At 42.5% G+C, this 18,761-nt stretch overlaps 1 protein-coding gene across 1 annotated transcript in view; it reads left to right on the forward strand.

The window, feature by feature from the left end:
- The window catches only part of klhl29 (kelch like family member 29), a 226,224-nt gene that overhangs the window by 162,426 nt on the left and 45,037 nt on the right, over window positions 1–18,761 (forward strand). The window contains exon 12 of the mRNA XM_008297122.1: window positions 5,546–5,726. Within this exon, the coding sequence (XP_008295344.1) occupies window positions 5,546–5,726 (181 nt within the window). The remainder of the gene's footprint in view (window positions 1–5,545; window positions 5,727–18,761) is intronic.

An 18,761-nucleotide genomic window follows, 5' to 3' on the forward strand; every position in this document is an offset into this window, starting at 1 on the left:
TGCCTTTCTCAGTAATTAAACCTTTATTTGCAACCACTAGTAATCAAATAGTTCTAATAATTGCCTACAGGTTTTCTGCGCGTCTTCACTACTTTGAGCTTGACGGTTTTCTCTCCATCACGCTGGTCTTCACTTCCTCTACACATTCTCGATGAGACTCAGGTCTGGACTCTCCAGCGTCTGCATATTGACCACCTTGGCTGTTATTTTTTAACATCAGTGTCTTGTTGGAAGGTCCAGTGCTGCCCAAGGGCAAGTTTTTCTGCAGAATCTTAATGTCGTCCTCTTTTTCTTACAATGTTGTTCCTCTGTCAAGGTTATCTGGCCCATCAGCTGAAAAACGCCCCCAAAGCAACACAGTTCCACCGCATGCTTGACCGTGAGGACGGCGTTCTTGGGGTTTCACGCTCCCTCTTTCTCTTTCCAAACTTAAGTCACGTCCCTGTGTCCTAACAAGTCCATTTTCACCCCATCTGACGGCCAAAAGCTTCCTTCTTTGTCCAGCTGAGCTTTTGTGCGTCCGTCTCGGAGAAGCGTCGTCCTCTTTGTTCGTCACGGAGATCAGCCGTGTTCAGTGTTTCCACCAGAGCTGCTCACATTCATCAGGATGGTTCTGATCTTTTGATTCTTCTTCCACCATTCTTGCCAGTGCAGGGGTCACTTGTGGCTTCCTACCATGACCTCTGAGACTCGTCACAATGTGGAACCACTTGTTGATGGTTTGCACCGTGTAGGCTTCCACTTTCTCCATCTTGTGTGCAACCACGATGCCCAACCAGAAGTCTTCACTGAGCTCTTGACTTGGAGAACTCCTGTGTCAACCTTTCTCAGTTTCTAATGTCGTAGGATGCTCTAGAACATGTCAGGAATGTTCAGGACCATTTAAAATGGTACAGAAGCTGCATTTCTTCAGAAACGTGCAGCAATTTCAAGGAGTATGAATAATTTTGGACACGGCATTTTAAGCAGAAAGGCAACAAAACACATAAATAGTTTAAATATATGATTAACATCTTTAATATGCTGCCTTTTGTCACTCGGTTGTGCCATTTCCAGGCAGAAGAAATATGATAATCACATTAAAACTCCACAACATTTCTCTTGGTGTTTTAGCGGGGAAAGCAGAATGAATTATGATCAAAACCTCAGGTATGACGGGGCTCTTTTTTATTCATTTAGTCACACTGAATAAAAGAAAAGGGGATGAAACAGCTAAAAGGGGCTCTTGAGTAACACTTAAATAATCTCTTAAGGCAAGCTTTAGTGCCATTAACTGCAAACAGCTTACAAAAACTAAAATTCCACCTTGAGATGAGTTTCTAGGTTCATGTTTTTTTTTTTTTTAATCTTGGCAAGAGCAGTTGTCACAACAATGCCGGCAACAGAATTCAAGTTTGTATTCGGCACAGATGGAAATCTTTCAAGTGTTGAGAAAAATGCACATTTTGACACCAACAATCAGGCAAAGCGCTGAGGAATCATTTGATCCAGTGAAAACCTGCAGGGTGGCTCGTCAGTGGACCTTGAGGTGAGATTATACAATGATGAAGTCATTATGTCTTGAGTGGTTGTGTTTGTTTCTGGATCAGTGGTGATGTCAATGATGAAAATACACGTTTCTTTTTGTAAAGACTGGTGGAAATCACACACAAACACTTGTCCATCTCCTACCATTCTCTTCTCCTTATCCGGGGTACCAGCAGGCTTTTTTTTTCTCCTCAGCAATGTTTCTCAGCTCCTGATGGGGGATCCTGAGGCGATCCCAAGTCTAGTTGAGATATGTAATGCCCCTAGCGAGTCCTGGATCAACCTTGAGCTTTCCTCCCAGTTGCCCAGAAAAAACCTCTAAAGGAAGGCGTCCGAGAAGCATCCTAATCAGATGTCGAACCACCTCAGATGACTCCTTGATGATGCGAAGGAGCAACAACTCTGCTCTGAGCTTCCTCTGGATGTCTTGAGCTCCTCAAACTATCCCTCAGGAGTCCAGCCAACCTGCAGAGGAAATGTGTTTCGGCTGCTTTCATCCACCATCTCATTGTTTCGGTCATTGCTCGGAGCTCATGACCGTAGATGAGGGTTGGATACATGAGTAGATCAAGAGCTTTAAACCAAAGGAGATCTTTTGCATCTGGGTCAATGACATGACGGCTATTTTTTCTGTCCAACTGAATTTTTTCCATTGAAAAAACACTCAAAATACAAAAAAAAGATAACATGTGTGTCTCGTACTTTCCCAGTACACAGACCTACTCTAAGTTTTCCAATCATTTTAATTATTAATGTTTTACTGCTATCTGAAGTGATAAAACATCATGTGGGGTGACCGTCCAGCCTTGATTTCTAGTTAGACAACTAATTTCAAATAATTTTAAACCAACTTAAATATGTCTTTTAACTTCCTTGGCATAATTTCTAACATGTTTTGCATTCATTTACAAAATTATTAATAATTTGCATGTGTATTTCCATCATAATGTACAAACAAATGTTGTCCTTACAAAGTCATATTATGAATTATCATCTGGGGCGACCATCAAAAAACCACAATTTTGGGACTTTTATTTTGGAACCATGACAAGGACAGGATATTGTATCAGCCGGAGACATCTATTACATGAGACAGGTGTGTAGGAGAAATCCAGAAGATTCAATCTGACTCCTACAAGTATACGACGTTTTGGTGTTAGACTTTCATCAGGCTGAGTTTTTATTTGTGGCCGGCATCAAAACATTGCTAGTACATGCATCTTTGCATGTTGTGCACCGTTCAGGAGTCTGATTGAATCAAGAGCTCTTCCTTCCCTTTTCACCACAGTGGTTTGGTGCAACGCCCCCATTACTGCTCATGCTGCCCCAGTTTCCTGCCCAGGAACTTGATAGATCTGCACATTCTAATGGAAGCAACAGTGTAGAGTTACATCTAAGTCTGTTTGAGGCAGACAGAAATTATTTTCATGGAAAAAGCGACTAAATATTTAACTTTGATTGACGGAGATGAGTTTTAGGGATTCAATCAATGACTGGAGAATGACTTTAAAGTCATTGTCTTCTTAATGGATCCTGCCAAAGGTCTCAACACTTGACATTAATGGTCTCTGTAGCCACCGTGATTCAGTGAAGTCAAGCTACCCGGAGCATTGCTCACATCTTGTGACCTTTATGCAACAGTGAAAGCCTCGAATACTTCAATGCTCACATGTTGCTTTTGAAATATTTGTTCAGCACTAAAGACGGCTTCAATGTCTTTCTCTTCAGAAGAGTCCTTTTTGTGTCGAATGTCTCCTGTTTACCTTCTGTGGAGGGTTTTTGGGAACTTTTTCTCTCTGCCTGGCCTTACAGTTGCCGATGTGTTCTGCAGTTTATTTTGTTCCATAGTGGCACCACTGTGCACTCTGTGACTCCTCCGTATGAGACACCTTTAAGTTGTTCCTCCAGAGGTAAACTGAATTTCTCCCTCCACGGCCCATTTGTGCGAGAATCTTGCACGGTACTCACACCTTCACATTGCACCGTGGAAATGCAACAGGATTTGTCCTGCGTGTACCTTTCCTCTCCCTCTTTTCATATAAATGTAAATTTGTGTTTGGGCATTGGAACAGGTCTGCATGTGTCCGCTGGGAGGCTGACAGCCAGTGGGGAAATCAGGGTTGTTCTAGCTAGCCAATCAACAGGCTCCGGTCTGTAACCTTCCTCGCACTCTGAACAGGGTCACTGAGTCACGGCTGGTGTTACATGTCAAACTGCACGGCTAACAGTGCTGCTCTGAAGAGAGCTGAAACAAGTACAGTTTTCTTGGTTGGCTGGTTGACTCGTCAACACAGCAGCAAACAACTTTCAGTCAGTTTGAGTTCTCCAAGTCTGCCGCTGTTCTTACTGAGGGGAAAATCCCATTTTATGTACTTTAGGAGTGAGGATTTTATTACTGGACAGGAAGAAAGACAGGGTCTGAATTTTATCAGATCAAAGTTTTGTATGAAGAAAATAACCTGCAGTATGACAAACTAAAAGAACCCCTGTGTTTGTTTTACACCACAACTGTGGAATTAATCAATCATCTCAATCACTTTATCTGTGTCGCACTCCTCATACAAATAGAATGTAACACAAAGTACTATACATTAAAAAAAGAAAAAAAAACAGTAACACCCTACCTACCCCTTCAAATCCTCCCATAAAATATATATGTGTTATGAAGATTTAATAAAAAACAGAGACTAAAGGAATGCAATGAGGACATTTTTAAAAATAGATTAAAAAATATGACAACAAGAGAAGTGTTAGAAGCCAGATAAAACAGACTAAAATGTATAATTAAATAGTTAAATAAATTACAACAATAATAATAATAATAATACACAAAAAATCAAAAAACCCTCTAAACCCCAAAACTTGTCACCAGATTTTAAAGTCATTTTATTTTAAAAAAAAAAAAAAAAAAAGCATTATTTATCTACCCAGAAACTGTGAAAAAACAGAAAGAATAATCAAATATTTTGATTTCCTACTTTCCTCGAGCTACTCGTGTGTGAATATGAAAATTTAATCTGAGAAATCTGAACTTAAAATCCTAGATTCCATCAAAAAAGAAGAAAAAAAAATCTTTCTTTTTAAAAGTTTTCCAGAAACGAAGTGTCTGCACGAGCATAAATTTGTGATAAACTAAAAATCCTGTACTCCATGGGAAAACCATGAAGCCATAGTTTATTAAACTGTGATAATTTTGATAATTATTTTTTGTAAAATAAGTAATTTAAAAGGGTCAACTTTTTTCGTTCTTGTTTTATAAGTTATGAGGCATTCTAGCTTTGTTATTCTGCACAAACAACATCCTAAAGTTCTCTCTCCTTCTAGTCATGGTTGTGCTGTTTCTATAGAGGTGCAGGACTTTATATTCAAGTGAAAAATGAGCCCACAAGTAGGGGGGGAGAAAAACACCCAGAAGCTGCTTGAGGGTCAGAAGGTTAAAAGTCAAGCTTTAAAGTTCGGTCTTGAGTTTACTTTTAAAAACTATTAACACTTCCTCCTGCCCTCACGTCCTCAGGGGGGCTGATCCAGAGTTTTGGAGCATAATAGCAAAAGAAAACCTCATTGTGGGGTTTTGTGTTTGGGTTTAATTAAAAGGCCACTAGCAGAAGACCTGAGGGTTTTAGGAGGTCCGCGGGATAAAAGCAAATCCGATAAACAGGTAGGACCGAGACCATTAAGAGTTTGATGAAGCAATGAAAGGGTCTTAAAATCAATTCTAAAGCAGGCGGGTAGCCAGCGCCGAGACTTTAAAACTGGGGTAACGTTGGAACTTTTTCTGGTTTTCGTCAGCACACAAGCAGCTGTGATTGAGATGTGTTGAGCATTAAACAGTCCAACCTGCAGGTAATAGAAGCCTGAAAGTTGAGAGTTTGCTTGTTGACATCGTTTTATTGAGGAAACGTAATCTTTCTTATTTTCTCTATTCATTCTGACATGGCTGTTGCTTTTGGAGAGTTCACGTGACCCTCATAACTACCCTAAACACCACCTTTATGAACCCTTCTCTTCTGTGATTCAGGTGGCACGGAGTCGGGCGTGATGGTGGCCGACGTGTGGTGCTACATGTCGCTGCTGGACAACTGGAACCTGGTGTCCCGGATGACGGTGCCGCGCTGCAGACACAACAGCCTGGTATACGACGGCAAACTGTACACCATCGGCGGACTGGGCGTATCGGGGAACCTGGACCACGTGGAGAGGTAAAAGTCAACTAAACAGCAGCTTGTCTCTGAACAACAAACAGCAGCAGCAGCAGCAGCATCTCCCAGCTGGTGACTGCACAGTACCCAAACAGCATCTAACCCCGATTTGGCTGCCATCTCCGAGCGCGTACGTGGACAATCCTGCAGAAGTAGGTGGATGCTGAGCGGTACGGTTCGAAAGCGAATAAATATTCACACGGCGCAGCGAAAAACGCGGCAGATGGTGTGGCATGCAGCGGCGATGGTGCAGCATATTGCAAAAGTGGTTGGACAGGTTTGTTAGCATTTTCTGTGAGAGCAAAAGGTGCAGAGGAATGAATCTGGAGCTGGAGCATATTAAATGGTCACAGCTGTGAGAGGTGGCTGCGGAGCGACGGAGCGCCTCTTAGTTGTTTGTGAGAGGTGCATGAGAGAGAGGATTTGCTTTCAGAGATCAGAGCGGTTCGCGCCGTGTGTGTGTGTGACTCCATCCACTTCAGCATCAAAACATCACCGACACTTCATCTGAAGGTCGTACGCTGTGGCCTATTCAGCGGGGTCTTCGTATTTTTGTCGGCGTTTGCAGAAACTTACGGGGAGCGTAATGAATTCCTGGTGGCACAAAACATGAGCGGGGTTTGTCCGGATTTAATAGTTTGATTCATATTGCTTGACTTTTTCGGCGCCACTCCCCATTCCTTATTTTTCCCTCTAACCTTGGCTGATGAGTGCGTTTCGGCAGAGAGAGAGAGGGGGCTACCTCCCCTGCACAGCAGAGCAAGATTAACCAAAGCAATCAAAAGAACATTACTGAGTATATTAGAGCAGGCCGCTGCCGCTCATTACCTAGCAGCTCAATTGATCTCCAAAGCTGTTCGCAATGCACAACAGTCCTCCAAATGAAACAGCCTAATTTGATATTTCCCCCTAATGCTGCCATACAGTGTCGTTATGACAGGGGGTAGATGGAATATTTGCCCCGTAATGGAAACGCATTTGATTCCTCTGTCTCTGAGCTGCTTAATTTGAGAGCTGCCGATGCATCTGGGGCATTCGCCGCTCCGAAGAAATCAGCGTTTCACGGGTGCGGTGTGTTTGTACGCGCTCCTCTACCCGTGCCCTTGTGTGTGTTTTCGCGCAATCACAAAGCTTCTCCGAGGCCCCCCTCAGCAACCGGACTCAATTATCAGCGCCGTAAAACTTTAACCTACTTTGCCCCTCTTCCAAGAACCACCTCTCTCGTCTGGTGCTGCCACTTTACTGCGGAAGGCTGTGCAGATTAGGGAGAAACAAGCCACTCACCAAGCAAAGTAGCTTGAAGTTGGAATAGTTAGGAGGGAAAATGTATGGTGCCGAGGCTGAGGCGAAGCATTTGTAACACAGGGTCAGGGTTTTCACCGGCCTTATCATGTAAAAGCTAACAGGGCTCAGAAGCTATTTGGGCAAATTGTCGAAACAGTCAACGGGCTTGTTTCTAAGCAACACAGGCTTTTATTTTGTCTTTTTCAGAAACCACTATTCGGAGCGAGAGTCAAAATTGAGTCAGAAGGTCTAAAGTCTCACTGTTCTGGGAATAGAAACGTTTAAATCTATGGATGTTTGTGCTTTTAAAGAGACATAACTGGTCTATGTGCTGGTGTATTAAAACTGAAAGTGTTTTGTGTTTGAGGTTTCCATTTGCGATCCGTTACTTGTATAGTCGCCCGTTCTCCGACTGGATGCGTTGACCTGCTGTGAAAGGCTTTTGCATTAACTTCAAATGTTGATATAGCAACTCGCAGATACTCTCATTGTGAGCTGGCTATGCGTTTACGGACATCTGATTATACTCGATTCGAAGGTGTCAGCCGTTCTCGAGCATGAGGGAGGTATTGTAAAGGTTGTAAACATTTTTTTTCTTCTTGCAGTAAAAACCTGTTTGTGTGGACAAAATTACATACGCAGAACTTGTCGTGTTACGTTTTCAATAGGAGACATATACAGATCGGCTGCAGGAGTTTAAACTGCTGACAGGTGAGGTGGATAACACGGATCGTCTTGGTCTGGATTGAAACTTTGGGTTTCTGGCATTCCTGTGGATGTTGCTTTGAAACCATCTAAACAGTCTTTGTCCATCAACGAACCCAAGCAGGACAACACCACACGACAAAAACTAGTCGGGAAAAACTCAAGTAGCTCAAGCGTTGACTCGGTCTCCAAGTACTTTTACTTAAATTTTATGTTTTTGATGCCACACAGGTTTTGAATGGGCTCAAGAAACTACTCGGTATGACTAAATAGTTATTGTTATTAACATTGAGAGCACAGGGCTGCAGGGTGGCGCAGTTGGTTAGGACTTGCATGCAATTTGCATGTTCTCCCCGTGCAGCGTGGGTTCTCTCCAGGTTCTCTGTCTTCCTCCCACAAGGTCCAAAAATATGTTGAGGTTAATTGGTGATTCTAAATTGTCCGTAGGTGTGAATGTGAGTGTGCTTGGTTGTCTGTCTCTAAATGTAGTCCTGTGATAGACTGGTGACCTGTCCAGGGTGTCCCCTGCCTTCACCCTGAGTCAGCTGGGATAGACTCCAGCCCCCCATGACCCTAGTGAGGATTAAGCGGTGTATAGATAATGGATGGATGGACATTGAGAGCACAATTACCTATCAAAATGATTCATTTATTGAAGAGACAAAACATTTGTGTTATACTTCCACACTTTTGGGAAGCAGAGCACTATTTTCGCCTCCATGTTGTGCAACATCAGTGCATCTTCTGGTGGCAAAATATTCCTAAAGTTGTACCCAAAACACCTCACTTGCTGAACACCTGCTTATTGGTTTACATTCATTTCCTGTAGTTCCTTAAACGCCTCACATGCAGGCTACAGTAGATGCTAGCTCGGCGGTTGTGCACAGAGAAGCCTCTAGTCTCCACTCAGTCACTTCAGCAAAAACCACCAAAAAATACTTGGGGGGGAAAAAAAAAGTGAAACAAGATGTTTTAATGTCAGATTTGCTCAGGTTGAACCCTAATGATTTTATCTACATGAGGTTTTTTTTTCTATGAGTGAAGCAATTAGACGTCAATATCACAGTCAATCACGTTAATTTAACCGCGGGAAGCTAAAATCGTAAACATAACGTTTGATTAATTGTGCAGCCCCACTGTTTGGTAACAGACACCGAGGCAAACCTGACAGACTGAGTCCCCGATAATAATGCGTTCCGAGATGAAATACCTAAACAATGTGAACGGAAACAGTATGGGGGCAAGTGTTGCGGCTTAATACCGAATGCATGTTTGTTTTCCCGCGGAGGGATGAGCAATTTCTAAGATTAAGGAGGATTTGTGAACAACAACCAGCTGGTCTGTCAAATCAACTCAAAAGACAGGTGCTTTGAATCGCGCACAATCTCCCAATCTCGCTGAAGAGCTTAACAGATAAACAGCAGTTTTCAGAGGACGCACAAACAAGAGTTCTTCAAAACTGTCTTCATAACAAGGTACAGGACGGCAGCACCTCTGAAAAAAAACAACTCAAAACTACTTCCACCCTCGTAGAAGACCTACACAGTTCAAAACCTTTAGTGGTTTCATTTTATTTTATCTTTCTTTACAGCCTTGGCATCCTACGCACGACTATCTGGAGTGCTTACACTGAAAGTTCTTTTCGTGACCTTAAGACTTTTTTTTTTTTTTTTTGCATTTTGACTAACTTCACATCACTGCAAAGAGAAGACAAAAAAAAGGAACAGTTGAAGATCATTAAGATCACTTGCGGGCCATTTCTGAGAGCATTTGTTCATATCTGCTTTGATGAATGAGCCCCATTAACTGCTGATCCTTTATTTTGCGGCTAACTACCAGATTTGGCAGGTGTGGCTCTGCTGTGAGACACAGTTTGGCTTCTGCTGCAGCTCTGGACTGTGGGGCCAAAACTCTAAAGATAGTAGAGACTCGAACAGGGACGCAGCCAGGCCACAGCAGGACTGAAAACCCTGGCCGGTGCAGATAAGGCGAACTGTTACTCAAGCCTTCTTTTTTTTTTTTTGGTCACCTCTGCACAAAAGAAGGAAGAGCTGCATACGTTTGAAGTGCAGTTGTAATACGGGGAGTTAATAACATTCAGAAATCATTAGTCAGTGAATGTGAACGGCTGCCTTGTTTGATATGCAGATGGCTGGCGGGGATTGTTTCCGAAGGCTGGGGGAACGGCATGAAATGGTGCGACAGCGAGACTTGATTTGCTCCACTCATACGTTGATTGATGCAGATATTGTTTACACACGCTGCCAGTCTTTATTCATTATGTATGCGTCTGCATTCCTTGTCCGCGCTCGTGTGTGTGTGTGTATGTGTTGCGCGCCGGGGTGTATGTACAGTACGTACGCCGGCCCGACATGTTTGCTTATTGGCGTCTGCCTGCATGTATCAAGCCGGCACCAGCCAAGGTCTCTCACCTTCCTGCTCTGGCTCCGAAAAAAGCACTCTGACACCTAATTTGCAGTCCTCGGTGCTCCCCCATCTCTCCATCCATCTCGCTGAGGGTTTCACGCTCCTAACCATGAAATTCACCCACATTCACAATTATGTCTTCAATCAGAGCCATCTCAAAGCTGGTAGGATGCAGCCTTTCTTTGGGAACGGCAGGAGGTCCAAATCAACACTCTGAGGACCGAGCGGGCTTATTCCTGTCTCCGCTCTCTGTACTAATGACTGACAGATTTTTAGAGATGGGAGCAGTCGAGTTCGGAAGGCTTTTAACTTGCAATCAGGTACCCTGGGCCTGCATGCTCCACAGCATGTTGATCCTTTGGCAAACCAATATGATTGCAGATATTGAATAATTCATGGGTGTCTAATGATGTGTCAATCACAGATGGTTTTGTTTTATTTATTGCGCACTATGCACAGGTTTGTGCGTCCTCCGAGCTCTATTGCAAGTTAATATTGCATGAAGACTGTTAGCAACATGACACTGAGTACAGCAACTAGCTTTTCTCATCAGGGATGTTGTGCCGTTCGGCTTACAAGTCTGAAGGCGAGAGCAGCCGAAATGACCTTTCAGATTGCCTGTAAAAATGTGTGGTGAAAGCTCCATTGTTCATGTGTGGTTATTTAGCTTCATTAGCACTTGTTGTTGTTGTTGTGTAAGAATCCCACACTTCACCGCTGTGTGTAATTATTCGGGCGTCACTCACCGAGGGTCAGGATGGTGTTTTTTTTTTCCATCTCGGCGAAGGTTGTCGAGCTCCTCTAAAGTGGTCAGCCTTTGTTTGACTTCATCCTGCCCTTAACGAAACCCTCCTCCTCCTCCTCCTCCTCCTCCTCCTCCTCTTCTATCTGTTTCATAAGTTTTACTTTCTTCCATTAAGTGCGGCTATACTTTTGACCAGCATAATGGGGCGTTTCAAGAATGTTGGCTTAGTCTGACGCGGGAGGCGAGTTGTAATGCCTCAGCGACCTTGCAGAGGAGCACTGAAAGGCTCCCGGGAAAATTTCACCAAGTGGAGCATGACCGAGAACATACAGCGAGATGGCGAATCCAGCGGGAGGTTTCATCATACCTCACGCTGTTCGAGTCTTCTGTGGGCTGCTCCGTGAACTGACAAGTCCTTAAGTACTCGGTGTCCGCGGGTGGTGTGCACGCTGGGCTGCCAGTCACCCAAAGAAAGGTCCTCCTCTGTAGGACACCAGGGGTTGGCGGGGGGTTTAGACTCGGCATCGATGAAGGAAGAGGCTTGCGGGTTTGCTAGTGTGAGCGCCCTCTGACAGGCCTCTGATTCTTTTGTTTTTGCAGGTGAAAGGAAGCTGTCATGCAGCCAGAAAAGAGGAGATCACTGCCGGTCCGGTCCACTGAAATTTACTCAGTTCACTCATACTGCCCTTCACCTTCAGATCCGACTCCCTGAATGTCGATGCGTTTTACTGTACGCCAACACGCTGCACGTCAACACCGGCAGCGCTCGCACACAATGACTCGGAGGTCCTTCCTTTTGTCCGTCTCAGCTTCCTGCCCAACAGCACTCTCTTTTGGAGATATTGGGGAAATAACCGGCAGGGCAATGATGCTAATAACAACGGAGCGTCCCGCAGCTCTGCAGCCGCAGGTGCTGAGGACCCTGCAGCGAAGCAGGCGAGAAAGGGAGGAAGGAGAGAGGAGCGGATGAGCCCAGAAGAGTGTAGCAGCACAGAGCCGACGGGAGAAGATGAGAGGGGAAGCAGCAGCCCCAGGTGGGCCTGAGAGCTCTGCACCATCAGTCACACTGGGACCGACGGGCTCCTCTCTCTCCCAGACCCTGCAGCCGCCGTGCAGCCGTAATGAACCGACGAGCTGTTGTGCGTGTCTTTTATACGTCCGTGCGTGGATCTGTTTCCACATACTAGGTCAGACGGTGCCCAGGGCTAGTTTGGCTGGTTGGGGGGCGGGGCGTGACTCTGCGGTCAGGGACAACAGGCTCCCAGAGCCCCCTTGCTGAGCCAGTTCCCCCCTGCGGAGCTAATCCCCGCTCCTCAGGATTAACCAACTTCACAGCGCTGGCCCCCACTGCGCTGTCATGGCATCGGTTCACCCTCTAAGCGAACCCCACGTCCACGCTCACACAGCCCCTCATTACCCCTCCACGGTACCCCCGTCCCGCCTCAAATGTCAGTGTAGATTTTCGCTTCTCATGTCTTTCTCTGTGTGTGTCTTCTCTCTGTTCTGCTCACCTTCTTCCTTCCCATGCCACAGCTCATTTACCACGAATCCTGTGTACGTCACATCACCGCCAGCCATTTTTCAAACCTGCTGCAGAGTTTTGGAAACTTCCCCGTAGCTTTACTTCATTTAATTTCAGCACAATATGGGAAATCTATTAGCAAACTCCTGAACTTTCCTGGAGTTGTGTAATTCATCACAGCGAGCGTTTGGGCTGCTGCATTCTTTGTTGGGTTCTTGTTAAGAGACACTGAGTACAGTCGTGCTGCACGATTATGGCCACAATGATTATTGCATTTATTCTGATCAATATGGATTGTTCATTGACTTCAGAGTCAAACTAGTTTTTATTGAACTTTCACATTATATAAGCAGAGTAGAACTTCTAGTTTCATGTCGTGCTGCATTCCTGCTAATGTACAAATCTTAGCATAAAACCTAAATAAAGACCTAAAATAAGTTTCTCCCAAATTCATTGCATCTTCTAGAGGCAAAATAGAAATAAAATTGTACCCAGAATACCTTGATTGCTGAACATTTGCTAACTAATAGCCTCTGTTGCAGGCTAAGCCAATCAGCTGTGCACAGAGAAGCCTCTGGTCTCCATTCAGTGACTGCAGCACTTAGACAGGTGTGTGACCAAACGTGGTTTTGTAAAAAGCAAAATAAGGTGAAATAATGTCAGATTTACCAAACTTAAAGCCCAGTGAGTTTATCTAAATGAGCCGTTTTCTAATGTTAGCACCATTTTTTGTGAGTGGACCTTTTTAAGTTTCAGTATCAGATCCTGTGTCAAGCCGAAACTATGATTGTGATTAATATGCAGTTAAATGTGCAGAAGTGCTATAGTGCACATTGCATTACCTTAAACAACAGAAAAATTATGTTTTTTATCACGTATGTAAATTCAGTAAAACTGTAATTTTATGGTTGTACTTTGTGAAAATAACAAATTATTAGACTGTAAAAATACATATTTTTAAACAAATGTGGACAAACTTTTTCAAAAGAAAAAAAACAGCAAATATCTGTCAATTAATGATGTTTTGTCCTATTAAATACAGTAAAAAAAGAAAAAACAAAGTGTTACTTTACAGTCAAATTTTGTGAAAGAACAAATGACCATTTGTAAAATAAATTAAAAAATCAATACTATTATTCGATTTGAACATTATTTACAATTTTAGCCTGTTATTTTAAGGATTAGTAGATAAATTACTACTTTCTTTCTTTAATTTTACTTTTTATTTTCTATAATTTACCAAAACAGGGAAGGTAGGTTTTAAAAAAGCAGTTAAAAAGTGATGTAAGAGATTTTTTTTCTTTTTTAAATGACAATTATCTGTAAATTAATGGCATTTGTGCTGTTTAAAGACAGTAAAAAAAATATTTAATATTATGGTAAAATTTTGTTTAAAAAAAACAAAAAACAAAATTCCATTTGTAAAACTACACATATGTGATTTGGACGTTACTTAGAACTTTTTTCCTCTTATTTTAAGCATAAACATGTAAATCAATACTTTCTTTCTGTGATTGTATTAGTAGCTGTTACTTGCCAAAACAGGGAAAATCGGCAAAAATACCAGTAAATTGTCGACAGAATTACAGATAAAACTGTTAAATTTTTAACGCTGGTACTTCAGCATCTTCCCAAAGTCCACAAACATGCAGGACCCTCCACAGAATCTAAATAATGGATGGATGTGCAGCCGGTGTGTTAGATACAGTTTTTGTAAAGATCTTCATGAAAACACACTCGCAGTCGTTTCTCAGCTTCGTTGAGGAGCTGCTGTATCCTTCAGTGTTTTTAAGGCTCTGTGGAGAAGTGAGTGGGCCCACGTCGGGCAGATCATCACTTCTCCTTCATGTTTCTCCCTCCGTCCCGTCACCCTCCCCTCCGCTTTCTTCTTTTAACCACAATCTCCAACCTCTCCGTCCCTTTGCTCCCTCCGTCTCCTTGGCGGCGCTGATTAGGTGGGCAGGAGGATGATGGGTGTATTTGGGGGGCCTTGGAGGCCGGCGATGTCGTATCTGTCTGACATGCTCGAGCAAAGACAGTGTCTCCTCTTCATTGTCTCCTAATGGGGCGCTGGGGTCTCGGAGACATGGAGGTAGATGGTGCATGCAGCGCGTGTGTGTGTGTGTGTGTGTGTGTGTGTGACAGTTACAGAGAAACATTAGCGAGCGGCGCTAGGTGTGCCCGAGGATGGTATTAGGAAAAAGGCAGAGAGAGGCTGCAGGTAATGAGTTGTACGAGCTGTATGTGCTTCTGTCTCGCTGATAAACGATGGGCTGGCACTTTGGACAATTTTCAGCCTTTACCGACAGGCGAGCCATTTTTCTCTCACCGTCTTTTTTTGTATTTGCGCCTTTTTGCACCTTCCATCTTTCACTCCAACAGACATAAAAAACTCACGCTTTCCTCCTTGAACGCGCTCTCCGATCCCACCTCCAGTCAGTCCGGCCCGGTCCAGGCTGCAGCGGAACGTCGCTGCCGGCTAATTATCAGTGATTAGGATGTGACAGATGCCGCCAAGATGGTTGGCAGTCAGTTCGCTGTCCCCACTTAGGAGGAAGCAACAACTGACCTTTAGAAAGCGTAGGCCCTGGCAAGCCTTTGCAATATCCAGACACCCGGCACCCAGGGAGGGATCGACACTGGAGGTGGGGGGTTAGTTGTTATATATAGATCGGTGCTGTGTGTGTGTCCAGCCAAGGTGAAGGTGCTCACATCTACACGGGATAACACGGAGCTATTTTCAGCTTTTGTGTAGCTCTTCCGATTGAGTGCGTGTCTGTGGGTGCAGTACATCCATACCTAGAGTCATGCACGGTATACTAAGTGTTGCAAACACCTCTTGTTGTCGAAGGACCAGAAACTTTGCATCCAAATTCCTTTCTTCTTCAAATGAAACCACACGACTTGACCTTTACAGCAGTTTAAGTTGCTTGTTTGGGCGACAGAGTGTCAGCAAGAAGGAAAAAATAATCTTGGCTTTACATCAGATTTAATCAGAGCTACAATCTGCATCCACACTCATTACTCTGGTTTGAACTGCACATGAACTCATCGCTTCATGTTTGCTGCTGTTTAGATGCAGCCATTGTGCAGAATGTATAGAACTGTGTTGCAGGATATTAAACGATGAGTTCATGATGAGTTCGAGGTGATTCTCTCGTCTTAAGAAAGAGCAGAACCAGAGCGTTATTATTATGTTTGTTACATATTTGTACATAGCAACATGCCAGACGTCTGCCGAGTAATGTTGACTATCATACGCTGTGAAAAATTAATGTTTTTTTTTTAAGCAGGTTTAAACTGTACATTTTTTTTCCTTTGACTGAATTATAAATAAGTAAGATCAGTAAAAATATAAAAACAAACAGAAAAATGTTATTAATTTACATGTTAACCTTAAAAAACAAATCAAAAATCAAAAATTTGTCATCGAAATGAATTCTTTTACAGTGCTTGACTGTATTTTTTTTTTTTATTTCGCCGTATTGAAAGCTGCAAAGAATATTCCTACTTTACAGATATTTGTTATTATTTGAAAGATAGATCATATATACATGAGGATAGATAGACTTTGAAACAACGCTCCTACAGATTTTTGTTCATTTGCTAAATTACAGAAAAAATTAGAAAAAAAAGCTTTTACAGTGTGTGACTGCAAAATTCTACTGTTTCACTGTATTTAAATTAGCTAAAAATATCACTATTTCACAGATATTTACCTTTATTTTTACAGTTAAGAAATATTTTATTTTATTTTATTTATTTATTTGTTCCTTTCATGAAGGTAGACAACATCATTTGTACATAAATGCACTCTACATTTTCAAATCAACACCTCCATGATTGGAAAGGAGCAGCAAGAAGAAGAAAAAAAAAATTCTTGTATTTGCCTGCCCCCTATTTAAACAAATAAAATGAGAAAATAAAAAAGAAAGCAAAGATGATCCGATATCACATACAGTTGATTTTCAGTAACCTACACAATTACCACTTTGATTATAACAACAAAACAAAATAAAGCAAAGAAAGTGAAAAAAAAAATACAAGTAAAATTTTACATATATGTCTCTACTGCTGGCATTTCTTTGGTGAGATATATGAAAAAAACAACTTCATCATCTGAAATATTTTTTTTTCCTTGATATAAAGGCTAATATAAAAGTATTATCACATCATATGATGGGAAATCTGCACAGCCTGAACTGCAGCCTGTATGGCTAACACTTATAATAACTAATATAAGAGCTTAAAAGGTGAAGGCAGTGGAATTATCCTTCAAAATAAAGCAGAATTCACAGGGCAGCAAGGAGAATCTTCTGTTTTGGTACCATTTCATCAACTCTTTTCTGAACTGGTTAAATAGTTTTTATTTAATTGATGGTAAACTCCTACACTCATGAACCCGCTGCACATAACAGTTGACCAGGTTAATGCAGTCAGAAATAATATATTTAAAAAAAAACAGGTGATCAAACCTCCAGCTTCAACTGCAGCTACTTTCTCCTCAGCAATTTAGGTGTCAATTTGAATTTTTACACTCCCCCTCCTCCCTCCACTAACACCAGCAGCAGCAGCAGCAGCCCCCCTACACCCCCACAGCGCTGCCCTACTTGGCTGCTATCAACACACAGGCTTACTTTGGTAATGAAGTGGGGTCTCAGTCTTCCATTCTGCGTCTGGTTTTGAAGAGTGCGGAGCAGTAATTGGTGTACGACCTACACCACCGGCAGCACTCATGTCCCCTGTCCGACGTGACATTCCCATCCAATTAAATGTGCACACACTCACATACAGACAATAAAAAGAAGCACACACACACACTCACTATTCTCGTTGCTCTCGAACTTTTCTTCCTCAAGGTGCCTCTTTTTTTTCTTAAGTTTACACGTGTCCTGTAGCTGCATGCAGAATGTGTGTCTGTGTGAGTGTACATGCCAGACGGACGACTCTGAATGAGTTCATTTTCAGGGATTATGGGGTAAATCTGTGTGGCCAGTGAATGGATTGCTGTCTGTCTCACAAGGATTAGCTGAAGGTGACACCGAGGTGGCAGGTCTGTGTCCATCTGATGCGCTGCCATGGTCTGATGTGCCCTTATGCACGGTGTGTGTACCGCTACTGTACGTCTGCGCTATTAGCCTGGAACGTGCCGTAATCCATCAGAGTTAATGAGTTGTGTGTGTGTGTGCGCTCCTTCAGCGGGTGTGTTGTGTGTTGTGTGTGCGTCTCTTTCATGACCTTGACTTCAGTCTGTCAGGCGAACGCACTTCCAGACCGTCCATACGGAGAGCAAGACACCATCAGATCCCCAGATGTCACGGCGCCTCGGCCTGTCAGATGTGTGTACCGCGAGCAAATAACGAGCAAAACGATGCCGCCCTCCAGGGGAATCAGGGAGATTTAGGAGTCCATGAATGAGCGGGTTGGTCAGAGGTTAAATCTGGTTCCCAACCTTGGGGTCAGGACCCAAGAGGGGGACCAGAGATGAATCTGACAGGTCGTAGAATGATTAAATAGATCATAAAGGAACCCAGAAATCTATTTATACACATAAAAGTATATTATTTACTGTCCAAAATGTGTACTTTTTCAAATATATGAGTGGATATATTGCGTCTTTTGTTGAATTTAGCCTGTTTTTGTGGATTTATGATGATAATAATAATAATAATGTCTCTATTTTAAGTGCTTTACAATGAAATAAATGCCAAATTAGACACATATTAAAAACAAATTCAGCAAATAAATAAGACCCCAAACATGCGACATACACAAGATAATTAAAGCGCTTTCCAGTTTTAAAAAAAAGTATGATTGACGTTTAGAAATGAGCCTAACAAGTGTAAATACTGCGGTTAAGACCCTGTAGTGTTATTTATGGTGTGATTTTTATCTGCATAATTTACATAATGGGGATTAAACCCGCACACAAATCAAAGGAAACACTACTTTACCTTATCTAGAACACATATTAAGGCCTGGACCCTACAGTGTTATGAATTATGTAGATTAGCTTGAGTAATTTAGAGTTAAAGATTTGAATTTGTAAATAATAAACCTAAAAAAACAAATGCCAATGATTTGTTTTTATGTCACGCCTTTAAAAACCTGCCAAATTTCCCCACTGACCTCCAAAAGCAGCCGGCGGGACTGAAAACATTGCCAAAATTGCACCATTTGTCAAAAACAGAAACCATAAAAACTCAAAAAAAAATCACTTTTTTAAAAAAAAAACATTGAGGAGGTCCTTGAATTTATCATGCGAGATGTGATTCTGTCAGGAAAAAAAAACAGCAAAAAGTAAACTTCAAATTGTGGTAGTTTATTGAAATCGCTTAGTTCTACACATCTC

This window comes from Stegastes partitus, unplaced genomic scaffold (genome assembly GCF_000690725.1).
Source record: "Stegastes partitus isolate 25-593 unplaced genomic scaffold, Stegastes_partitus-1.0.2 Scaffold1189, whole genome shotgun sequence".
Taxonomy (NCBI): Eukaryota; Metazoa; Chordata; class Actinopteri; family Pomacentridae; genus Stegastes; species Stegastes partitus.